The following is a 12,885-nucleotide window of genomic DNA, read 5'->3' as shown; positions in this document are numbered from 1 at the left end:
TTATTGAAATGCTAATTTATTTGATTTTTCATGCCATCTATTTTACATGAAATTTCATAGCATAAAATAGTTAAAAGATATTAATATTCTCAATATTAAAGATAACATATATTACTTTATATATCACTAAATTTACATAAGGATTTTAAAAAGAGTATATATAACACAAATTAAGCATCAACAATATATGTTTTTCTTCTTGATTGCATTCTCTACTACTATATATAATTATGATTGATTGTGGTCATGTTATTAAGATTATGTGACTATTCCTTTTGAAGAATGTAATATGAGTAAAAGGAATACATAAACTTGTGAAATAAAATAAAATATTCGGACATAATTTTGTAAAATAGAGTAGATATAAATTATATTATTAAAATAGTAAAGATATATTAAAAAATATTTATCTCAAAAAATGTTGATAGATAGATATTATGAAGTGATTAAAAATTAATTTACTACATCTAACAATATTTATATTTATATTTGTTAATTTTATAGTCATTTACGTTTTAATTTTTTTTGAAAAAATTTGATTATTTAGATTTTCTAATAAATATTATGAATTTGACATGTAAATAGTTGTCAAATTCAACCTAAGAAGATAAATGTTAAATTAATACACTCACACCATCCCACTCCACCCTTTCTCCCATTTAGAGTGCCTATAAATCTATCTAAGGAAATGCAGATAAATATCCACTATAAAGTGATTAAAATTTAATTTATTGCATCCAAATGTTTAGTTTAACTAAGTATCTGAATTTTAATACAATCAAATATTTGTATTTATTTTAGTAAATGTTGTAGACCTTTCAAATGAAAGACTCTACAACTAGCTAGTGTACTATAGTATCATTGCCTAATATTGTCAAACAAGGCATGAGAAATTGAATTTACTTTTGACTTAATTAAACATTAAAATACACTTCAATAGAAATTAATTCAAACCCCTTGAATTTACAATCCATATTATAACTCACATAATATATGCATGGAGCTTACATTCATATCTCCACATCTCCTATATGTGGTAGGTCTCCAAATCCTCTACTCATACTACCCTTCTCTTTTTACTTTTTTTTCAAACACGGCTATCTTCCATCCAAACTGTACAATTCACCAATTTTCGAATAATCGAAAATATCATGAATTTTTCTAAAAAAATTAGCATTCGATCTTTATGATCTGCATAGGAAAAAAATTAGCATTCGATCTTTATGATCTGCATAGTTCGTAATCGAAAACAACAAAAAATTTAGAAGAATATCAATACATTTTAGTGAATCTTGGACTTTGTTTTGTTTTTAGTACATTTTCCATTGAGATTAAGCTGTCCCCATTTTCCCCTACCCTACTGTACATTATTGCATAATTGAGATTCTTCGATCCCCAACGATATTTGGAAAAGAGATTTTGAGGCATTTCAGTGGGCCCTGTATGGATCGCCACCTAAGCAGTCAAGCCGCCCGAGAGACCGCCAGAGCGGAGCCCTTCAATGCTAAACGAGGAACTATACTTGTCTCGTTTTGAACAAGCGACCCTATTTCCCTCTCTTCTTTCTTCCTCGCCATCTGTCACCCCCTCCATTTCTTCTTCTTCTTCGTCTGGGTCGTTATAACTCTCCCACGCACGTGCTCTTTCGCCGCCTTCACTCCACACCAGTTTCTGAACTACCTCTTTCATCGAAGGCCTCTTCTTCCCTTCAACGCTCAGGCATTCCTTCGCTAACGCCGCCACTCTTCTCATCGACTCCCTCTTTTTATCTTCCTTCACATCAAGACATGGATCTATGATTTCCCCCAGTCCCATCGTATTTACAGTGGAGATGAAATATATGGCTAGGCTGCTGTTGTTATCCATCCTCTCATACGACACTGCTCTCAGGCCCGTCAAAAGCTCTGCCAAAACAACTCCAAAGCTGTACACATCACTTTTCTCTGTAAGCTGAACTTTCTGAAAGTATTCAGGATCCAAATAACCCAATGTTCCCTGCACAAGTGTAGTAATGTGCGTCTGCCCCATCGGCACAAGGCGAGACACCCCAAAGTCTGCAACTTTTGGATTGTAATCATTGTCCAGCAGAATGTTGGAAGATTTCACATCTCTGTGAACAATCGGTGTCGAGGCAGCAGAATGCAGATATGCCAAAGCTTCTGCAGTTTCTGTAGCTATGCGTAGGCGCTGCTCCCATGGAATTTGGTGCTGCTCTTGCCTGTTGCCGTGCAGATGATCGAACAGTGTTCCATTCGAAATGTATTCATAAACTAACAGGGGAACCGAGGTTTCGAGGCAGCAGCCCAGCAACTTTACCACGTTTCTGTGATTGATTTGGCTCAGAATACAAACCTCGTTGATAAACTGATCGATTTGTTTGGAATCCACTTCCTTTGACCTCTTGACAGCAACAATAAGTCCATTGGCGAGAGTGCCTTTGTAAACAGTGCCGTACCCACCAGCTCCCAAGATCAGATTCTGAGAGAACTCATTCGTGGCTTTCTCCATCTCCTTCAAAGAGAAGAGCTTCACGCTTTCTACCCCCCCTCGTGATGAAATTAATTTTTGCAACTGATCCCCTCCATTCCTTTTGAAATTATTTTTCTTGACGCGCTTGGATTTTCTTAGCTTCAAAATCCACCAGAGACTGCCGCCGCCGAGCAGCGCAGCTATTAGTATCCCAAAAGCCCCTGCATTCGTCCAACAGAAAACTGTTACAGCAGGAAATGAAAAACAGACAAGGTAATATCACATACCCAATATTGAATGCCCAGAAATAGATACCTGCAACTATTGATGAAGTTTGGAGGCAAGTGAAACCTGTGCATTTTTTTGTTTCTGGAGCAGGGGATAATAACATTAGAGTAGAATCTTAAATAAAAGAAAGTGCTGGAAACACAAAAGAACAAGAACAAATTTTTAATACCTGTGCATCCCGTGCCGTTGGTGTAACCATCTCCGTCATAGCCAGTGTTACAGCTGCAAACATATCCCCAAATTCTATTTTTACACCCGGCGTTTGGAGAACACTGGTATGAACTCTTGTTCTGAGCGGAGAAGCAGGTGTCATTTGGAATAGCCCAGGCTACCCTCAAAGAAAACTCCGCAGCAGTGAATGACGTTGAATTGGAAATCGAATTCCAGCTATCTTTATCGACTACACCGGAAGCAGAGTTGCTACAATTGTTCGGTCCATAGGAAGAGTAGTATCGTGCGGCGAGGTTAATTCTTGTGTAACCTCCCGGAACCGGAATTTGGCAACAGCCATTCACTTTGCAGGGCAGTTGTCTGGTATAGAGCATTGAAGCATAGCCACATTTAGATGTGCAAGAAGCCGAATAAGGCGTTTCCTGTGATGTATTTCCCATATGCATCTGAAATTGGCCATTTGTGTTACAACCAACAGCAAAAAATTTATTAAACTCAGAAATCCTGAAAGGCCCTTCGTCAAGAAGACTGAAAGTTGTTGCATTTGTAACGTTAGCCTGCTTCTTGCATGGGGAAGTATACGTGCTAGAGGCGTCAAGTAGCATGTGGTGGGCACTGGCAGAGAGATTCTTTATTTTTACTTCCCCCGAAAGGGTTGGAAGGAAGGGGATTCCAGAGGCAGAAGTCGATTTTCTTTTGCAAATAATTTCAAAACCAGGTAAACCACAGGTGTATTTGTGCAATCGGAAGGGGTAAGGAAATGCCACATCTCCGCATGTTTGAGGCCATGTGCATTTTTCTGCTTTGAGAGATAAAAGATGAGACAAAGAATAGACCAAAATCAGCCATAAACGTATGATTGCATAGATCGACATGAACATCTTGAAAAAGAAACAAAGAAATTAAAAATCAAGCAGAAGACAACTCAAAAAATAAGCTCTGATTAATAAAGGCTCGCATGAATATCACTGATATACCACAGCCTACGGCTTTCGCCGTCTTTATTGCCCGAGTTGTCAACTTCATATTACCTGTCAACTTCAAATATTCATCTAAGGCAAACTACAGGGTACGTAATTCTGACAACTAATTCACCCAATCAGCCACGTGTTACGTATATAGTAATAAGAAATGTGATCTGCCTAGCTCTGCATTTATTTCTCGTGGATTAAAGTGGTGTTGGCTTTGTGAACACGGAATATAGAGAATGAAAAGTCGCAGACGCAATCTCCATAAGCTACCTACTGACCTGCAAAGTCTCATTTTGGATTCTATACATCTCCAATTTTGCGTGTCAAGCATGGGAATGTTGGAATCAGCCGGAACAGGGCACTGAATGAAGAAGTTGGCTGTGGGAGTTCTACAATGGGTATAAATTTTATCAACTGCTAAAAACAAACGCATCGGGTACAAATTCTGTGCACTATCCATGTTCGTCCTTTGTCATCACCTGCAGGTTTCGTCAACAGGGTCATTGTTCGTCAACAGGGTCATTTTTCACTCGCCGTTTATGACATTTTAAGGTAGGTACCTAGCATCTTTTCCTGCCTCGCAAATTTTAAGTTTTTTATTTAAAACCTTGAATTCCAACATGTTTAATGTATCTTAAAATAGACATGTATATATTCCAAGTTGTTGGAGAAGATTTTGTCTATTGTTTGAATGTGTTTTTGGTCAATGTTAGAATTTGACTTGTTCATATATCTATTTTAATTTATAAAGTTAATTTTTTTGAAGTTTAATTTAATTTTTTTTTATCTAAGTTTAATTTAATCTTAAATTAATAAGATAAGTTAGAATTTTTATTTTGAAGTAGTTTATTAATATTTTATTTGTAATATCAATTTTGTAGTTTTATTTATTTAATGCATACATTCAAGTTAAAATTTGACTAGTTCTTTTGTCTATTTCTATTTGATTTATTGATTTCATATTATTTAATACATTTATTTATTTCATATTGTTTAAATTTAATATTAAATTGATTATATGAGTAAATTTTTTGAGTCAATATTAAAATCTGACTTGATTACTTGTTTATTCTAATTTAGTATACTTGTTTCAAATTATATTACTTTGATATCAAATATGATTAGACAATCAATTAACTTGTAAAAGTGATACTTTTTTCTTCCAATTTATTTATCGAACAAGGAAGTGTGGTAGGGGGGAAGGAAGTGTGGCAGAGGGAAAAATAATGTCCAAGGTGGATGGACATTGAAGTATACAAGAACTTGGATTCCTAAAAAGAAAAGCTATTGTGCAATCTCATATACAAATGGATGCAACTTTGTTTGCCTGCAACAAGAGAGAGAAACATGAAAGTTATATTGGTAGTTGATTGAAATATGTGGACATGACTAGCTTTAAATTCTATCACATTTAAATTCTATGTTTCCAAAAAGATTGTTTAATTATCATGAGAGGAATTTTATATTTTCCTTGAAATAATTTGTTGTCTATCTTATAATATCCCCTACAACTTTGAGGGTTTTATCTATTACCTCTTGAGAAGCATTTATTTTGTTTTGAAGAATTTTCATCAAAAGCGTAGATAAAATATTCTCATTTCTACAATATTGAAATGACTAAATGACATGAAATAAATAGTAGATAGCAGGGTTAGTCTCAAAACTCAAAATATATCAAGATCAGAAGACAACTATTTTACTAGACTATGTGAAAACATATTTTTATTTTTACTATATAAATTTTTAATTTTATTAAGTTTTTTAATAAACATATTTTTAGTTTAGTTTTATAAATTATAATTTTTTTAAATTACTTTGTTTTCTATATGTTTTTCTATTTTTGTTAAATTAATAGATTTGGTTGATAAACACAATTTGAGGAATTTTTTAAGGAAAACAAACCAATAGAAATATTTAATGTGATTGAAAATTTGTGTATCAAAAGATATCTTAATGCAATCTTCTAAATATAACCATTGAGATATATAGATAATTTATAAATAAAATCATAAACTTATAATTGATTGTTTTGGTATCAATTAGATTATTTAATACCATTTTTAGAAATTAAAAAAATTATTTGTTAACTTTAGTTTGAAAAAAAAGAGAGTATAAATTAATTAAAATTTAATACTGTTAAAAAATAAAAATTTGTTTTAATATCAGAAAAGAAAATTAGAATTAATGAATATGAAAATCTATTTTAGACCTGACCTGCACAATAGTTTAAATAGGCAAATTCTCGTTTTTGATTCTCTGTATCTCCAATCTTGTGTGTCAAACAAGGGAATGTAGCAATCAACCGGACGAGGGTAATGAACGAGGAAGTCAATTGTGGGTGTTCTTTTAGAAAATAATATTATTTCTTGTCGAGGTAATTATAGACCAGTACAATTGAATTATTAAAATTCAGTACCACACAACCATGTTTCTTTGAGACTTTCTGTTTGCTCACCAATGAGACCACATTTCTTCGGGGCAATTTGTCAAACGGTTCGGATTTCTTGCTTGTAAATCCACATGTGCTATTTTTTTCCCTTTCTCGCTACAAATATTTGATGAGATCCTTCCTTTCTGTGCGCCTGCAAAAATGCAGAATTGTTGCCAGCGTACCCAAATTGTTTGACATGATTTCTTGAAGCTTGACGGCGACATCTTTAAAATAAGATCAAATGCTAAAAGTAAACGCATCGGATACAAATGTTGTGCACTATCGATGATCGTCCTTTATCATTATGCGCATATTTCGTCAACGGGAAAATTTTTCCCATATCATCTTTGACGTTTTAGACTAGTGCTTGTACAAAAGTCGGTACAAGGTTAGGCCTGATAGAGAATTTTATATATGTTAAATAAATTGTTCAAGATTAAAAAATCTTTATAAATGTTTGTAATCTTAGTAATAGAATATATTGTAATAGAATACTTTAGCTAAATAATAAGATATATATTTGGATATTGATATGTAATTAAATATTGATATGTAGTTAAATGCACTCATTTATATATCAATTACTGAGTTGAGAGCTTCAAAAAATTATTGTAAGAAGAAACTTAAGGGGCTTAAGGAGCTTTCTAATGAATGGGTCAATGAGTTTGACTTAAGGGGCTTGAGGGGCTTAAGCTCATAATGAAATATGGGTCAATGAGTTTGACTTAAGCTTAAGGGGCTTTCTAACATGAATGGTTCATAAGGCACAACACTTGGTGAAGGTTTTGCAAATGGGGTTGCAAGTAGAGTGGGTTCAACCATGGAGGAAACTCTGTAGTTAAGTGCACTCATGTTAGAGTAGTACTGGGATGGGTGACCTCCTTGGAAGTCCTGGTGCTTCACCTTTGTGAGCATCGCCTAGATTCAATGAGTGCTAAGTGTTCCATTTATTATCACGAGAGATGTATTTATGTTGAATCACTACTCATTAAATATGGGTCAATGAGTTTGACTCAAAAACTACACAATTAAACCCTATTAGCAATATCATAATTTGACTTGCTGTGGAAATTACCTCTTACTTATCAATTGCTGAGCTTAAGGAGCCTTCTAAGAATGGTACATAAGGCACATAAATTGATGAAGGTTTTGCAAATGGGGTTGCAAGTAGAGTGGGTTTAACCATGGAAGAAACTTCGTAGTTAAGCACGCTCGGGCTGGAGTAGTATAGGGACGGGTGACCTCTAGGGAAGTCTTAGTGTAGCTTCACCCCTATGAGCATCATCTAGATCCAACGAGTGCTAAGTGTTCCATTTATTCTCAAGAGAGATGGATTCATGTTGAAGCACTACTCATGAAATACGGGTCAATGAGTTTGACTCAAAAACTACACAGTTAAACCTTGATAGCAATATCATAATAAGATCTTTTATTTTAGACATCAGCATATCGCTAAGCTCCACCTAATAATAACTTTTCACTACTCACCCATGTTAATATAAGAATAGGAAAATTAATTCTTGTAAATATTTATAAAGATTCATGTCATAAACAAAATGTGTAACCCTATGCTTCTTAATTAAAATGACAGTGTGGAGATGCAAAATATTATGTGTACAGGTAGAAGTGGCAAGTTAATCCATTCAATAATAGAATATGGTTGTAATGAACTCATCATCTTTGGTAGAAAATCCAACTGAATTAGTGGTATGAAAAACCCACTTAGTAAATAACAAATCAACTAAGAATGATATTTAGAGTCTTGAGAGGTATTGTGGTAATTTAGAGATGGTGCTTGAAAGTAATATTTCTTCTTTTACATTATTTAAGGTCACAGATTGAATGAAGATCAAAATCTGCATACCATGACAATAGATTTTCATGTTATTGGCACTAGTTTGATCCTCATAATTTGTCTCCTCAATGCTATTAAAATGCAAAAATAATAATTTAAAATTAGTAAAAACTTATTCTGATTTAGGTTTTTGCATTTGTCTCATATAGAGTAGATACCAACTAGACATATTTGAATTTACATGCTAATTGTTTTCATATGATAAATTATAATATTTTAAATCCTTGTGTTAGCACAAAGGTTACATGGTTTAACATTTATGGTATAAGGTATAGGATAGTGTTGATCTTCTATATTTGAAATTATGAAAGGTATTATGTGATCTATTAAATTTATCACACTCTTATTTTGTGATACACGCATATAAGCACATAGAGCATCTAGAAACTAATTAAGATTATGCAGTTGTAAATTGATTCCTATTATAATATACTTTTTATAATTGAATATTACCATTATGAGGAACTAATTTTATAAAGAAGGAAATTAATTAACTAAATTTCCTCATCTACCACCCAAACTTTTCTTAATAGATAAAAACATACTATACCATTTATAGATCACTCATAAAAATGTTGAATACACTATACAATTTTATTTTTTGTTCTCAAAATTATCTAATATAAATTATAAATTTAATTCACTCACACACATTGATTTAGAGTTTATGCACTGATAAATTATCAACAATGACCAATCAACCTACCTCTAAATCATTTAAAAATACATCCATTTAAAAGAATTGAAAAACCTACAAAAAACTAATGAAGTACAACTTTATAAAGCTTTAGGCCTAACATCAACTTAATAACTTGGACAAAAAATCATCTCCCACTTGAGGAAATCTTTGGCACAAAAAATGATAAAAATGGACAAGAAATCTCATGGTTGTCCGTGTTAACATTGGATCATAATCTGAGTTTAAACTGATGTAAACACAATCTGATGTGTTGTAAAAATTGTTTGACTTTTATTAGTTATCATTCCTTACAACTTTTGCTTTTCCTTTTTCCAATAAGTCAAGCAGCAACATGAAAATGTTTCAAGGACTTGAGAGGAGGGCCCAAGCCGATTAAAAAATGGTCAAGCTTGTTCGGAGTTCGCCCCACTGGCAAATCTAGCTTTTCGCTAGTTAAAGATATGTCAGCAAAGGATAAAGGTAAGTTTTCCTTTGAAATCCCAGACTAGATTATTGATAAAAACATTTTGAGGATAGATTCAACTCTGGTTGGGAGGTTTATTAGGGTTAGACCCAAAATTGATGATGTGAGGAGTTTTGTGCATAAGAAATGGAGCTTGAAAGGTCAAGTTGATGTTTCAACGATGGCTAAAAAGTGTCTCTCATTTTGTTTTTCCTATGATAAGGATAAATGGGATATCCTTTGCAATAGTCCTTGGGTGATGGGGAGGCATACCCTGGTCCTCCAAAAATGGTCTCCCAATCTTTATGTTATGGATGACTCTGCTATTCAAGCCCTAGTATGGGTTCAGTTACTAGGCCTCCCCCTCGAGTTCTGGGTGGAAGATGTTTTTCAAGGCATAGCCAATACCTTTGGTGAGCTCCTTTCTTTAGATCTAGTGACTATGTCTCGAAAAAGGATGAACTATGCAAGATTTTGTGTTAGAGTTACAGAAGGGGTGGATATGCTTGAATCTATCTTGTCCAAACTGGGCATATGGGACCAACGTATTGAATTTGAATCTTTCCCCTTTGTCTAATTTCACTACAAGAAAGCTAGGCACTAGGCCAAAAAATGTCCCTCCTTAAGAGATAAGCCCAAAAAGAATAAGAAAGTGTGTATGCAGAAGGATATGATCAGGGCTATTGGATCTACGAAGGGTGATGGGGTGATTTCAGGTGGGACTACCTCTTCAAAGGAATAGCAAAAGGATGTAGAGATTGCAAAGACATATGGGGTGGTTGTAGGTGAGAGCTCTGCTTTGAAGGAATAGACTTCTAGCCTAAATAATGATGTAGGTGGTGATGGGGTTGAGAAGGTGAGGCCTTCTCTTCAGAAGTAGAAAAATAGTATAGTTTGTGATGTGGAGGATGGTTAGTCCAGGCTAGATTCATCAGAGGTGATGGAGAGAGGCTTGGAGATTAATCCTTAGAACATGCCAGAGATCTCTAATAGAGATAGCTTAAAGAAGACCCCAGCTGATAAGGATTTTATTCCTAAGGACAGGATGGGTCTTGTAGAAGATGGGACTCAAATGGTGTTTGTTTTGCCTCTGGGTCATGTTGCCAAGGAATCTTTAAAGAAAGGAAACTTTGTTAGAGGTGAAGTTGAGGATCTACTTTTTGTTTCTCAAGATGAGGAAGCTTAGTGGGAAGAGGAGGGCTCTACTGCTAATTGGATTCCAATTGGTACAAAAGTCAAGGGCAGGAAAAAAGAGGGGGAGAATGCACCTTCTAAGAACATGAAGAAAGGTCCCAAGGCAAAAAGGGAGATCCTACAGAGTAGGTCAGATGGCCTCTCTTCTAATTCTCTTGGGACTACTCTTAAGAATGGGGATGTTGGGTCTTCCCCCTCCATAGTGGGCAGACCTTCCATTTTGTAGAAGAGAACAACTGAGACCAATAGGAGCATTGTTGATGGTAGTCAGAGAACCATCCTTGAAGCAAAAAATTTCCATAAGTTATGAAGATAATCTCATGGAATATTCGAGGGTAAAATAACCCTCATAAATAGGATATATTGAAGAATATGATAAGAGATAATAGGTCAGATATTTTGGTTATTCAAGAAACAAAGATGCTTAAGGATAAGGTGGAATGTCTTCCAATTTTCAAGGGTGGAAGGATTATTGGAAATGATTCGGAGGGAGCTTCAGGTGGTATGGCTAGTTTTTGGATTAATAGATGGATTCAAGGGGAGATTATCTCCCAAAACACAAATATGATGAATATTAGATTCAAAAATTCTAAAGATGACTTTAGTTGGGTTCTCACTAATGTCTATGCTCCCAACTCTAAATGGGGTAGGAAGGCATTATGGGCTGAAATCTCTAATTAGAGGAAACTTTTTTCTGATGAGAATTGGATTGTTACAGGGGACTTCAATACTCCACTAAAAGAAAATGAAAAATTGGGGGGGAGCCAGACTAATCTAGACAATAGAATTGATTTAATGGAGTTTATTGATCAACATGATCTTCTACATGATATTGATTTGCATGGGATTGAGTATACTTGTACTAATAGAAGGTCTGGTAAGGATCTAATATAAGTCAGGTTGGATTGTGCTTTCATTAGCAATGACTGGCTCCTAAAGTATAAATGTAATCTTAGTGCCCAAGTGAGGGTGGGATCAGATCATTACCCAATTTTTTTGATTGCTGAAAAGATTAATTTTCATAAGAATTTCCCATTCAGATTTGATAAAATGTGGACTCTCCATCCTGGCCTAGAGTCTCTCATTAAGGAGTGGTGAGGTATTCAAGTTGAAGCCACATCAATGTTCAGAGTTGCTACAAAATTGAAAAATGTTAAGAAAAATATTGAGATATGGAACAAAAATACATTTGGTAAAAAAATATTTTGGAGGAACTTAAGGACATCCAAGATAGGATTCAGACTGAGGGTTATGAGACTTTTTCTAGAGAAGAGGAAAGTGGCAAATTGGTTGAACTTCATGACATCATCTCTAAAGAGGAAACGTTTTGGAGACAGTGATCTAGAAAGGTCTTTTTGAAGGATGGTGATCGTAATACTAAGTACTTTCATGTGACTACTCTCAAGCATAGGATAGCTAATAGAATTTGTAGACTCAATATAGATGAGGGTCCTACAAATAATGAAGAGACTATCAAAAGGGAGGCAATGGATTTCTTTAAGAATCTTCTACAAGGCTCCAATTTGGACTTGGAGAAGCAGGAAGTGTTCCTTGAGTGCATCCCTTCTTGTGTCTCTGAGGATCAGAATATGTTTCTTTCCTCTATTTTGTCATTAGATGAGATTTCTAAGGCTGCTTTTTCCTTTGAAGGAGACAAAGCCCCTAGTCCTGATGGATTCCCATTCCTGTTTTTTCATAAGTACTAGCATATTATTGGGGCACATATTTGTAATGGTGTGAAGGATTTTTTTGGGTCCAGGAACATCCTTAAAGAGCTGAATGGTACCTTCCTTGCTCTTATTCTTAAAAAGTCGGGTGCGGATAAAATGGATTTGTTTAGGCCTATCAATCTATGTAATTCATTTTATAAGATCATTTCTAAGGTTCTTACCCTTAGGATTCTATCTCTTGTTCCTCTCATTATTTCTAGATAGCAAAATGGTTTTGTTCTTGGAAGATAGATTGTGGATTCCATTATTACAGTGCATGAAAAATTTCATTGTCTCTCGGTGTCTAAAAAGGAAGGTTTTTTGCTCAAGCTTGACTTCTCTAAAGCTTATGATAGAGTGGACTGGCATTTTCTTCTTCGTGTTCTAGAAGCATTTGGCTATAATAAGAGATTTTAGGATCTTATCTTTATGCTGGTGTCGTTGGTATCTTTCTCGATGCTTTTGAATGGCTCCCTCTACTCTTTTTTCAAGGCTTCTAGGGGCCTCAGACAAGGTGACCCTATTTCTCCAATTCTTTTTATCATTTTGGTAGAATGTTTGGGGAGATTTTTAGATAATATGGATTGTAAAGGGGACTTTGTGGGCTTTAATCCTTCCTCATTAGCTCTAGTGTGTTCTCACCAACAATTTGTTG

General features: G+C 34.6%; 1 protein-coding gene across 1 annotated transcript; it reads right to left on the bottom strand.

Annotated features, from left to right (window-relative positions):
• Window positions 1-1,055: 1,055 nt before the first annotated feature.
• Window positions 1,056-3,886, bottom strand: LOC149578824 (wall-associated receptor kinase 2-like). The gene is made up of 3 exons (XM_089806632.1): window positions 2,927-3,886; window positions 2,785-2,838; window positions 1,056-2,690 (listed from the first exon to the last, which is right to left on the bottom strand). The coding sequence occupies exons 1-3, from the start codon at window positions 3,807-3,809 to the stop codon at window positions 1,456-1,458; spliced, it is 2,172 nt and encodes a 723-aa protein (XP_089662758.1). The 5' UTR covers window positions 3,810-3,886; the 3' UTR covers window positions 1,056-1,455.
• Between the last annotated feature and the right edge of the window lie 8,999 nt (window positions 3,887-12,885).

Source organism: Cupressus sempervirens, chromosome 1 (genome assembly GCF_028749045.1).
Source record: "Cupressus sempervirens isolate cs-2001-9-10 chromosome 1, ASM2874904v1, whole genome shotgun sequence".
Lineage (NCBI taxonomy): Eukaryota > Viridiplantae > Streptophyta > Pinopsida > Cupressales > Cupressaceae > Cupressus > Cupressus sempervirens.
The sequence above is the reverse complement of the archived record's forward strand: the minus strand, read 5'-3'. Positions and strand labels throughout refer to the sequence as shown.

Coding starts and splice junctions, on each gene's coding strand:
- LOC149578824 (XM_089806632.1), bottom strand. CDS start 3,809: ATGTTCATGTCGATCTATGCAATCATACGTTTATGGCTGATTTTGGTC. Junction 2,839..2,926: donor CAACGGCACGGGATGCACAG/GTATTAAAAATT, acceptor CCCCTGCTCCAG/AAACAAAAAAATGCACAGGT. Junction 2,691..2,784: donor AACTTCATCAATAGTTGCAG/GTATCTATTTCT, acceptor GGACGAATGCAG/GGGCTTTTGGGATACTAATA.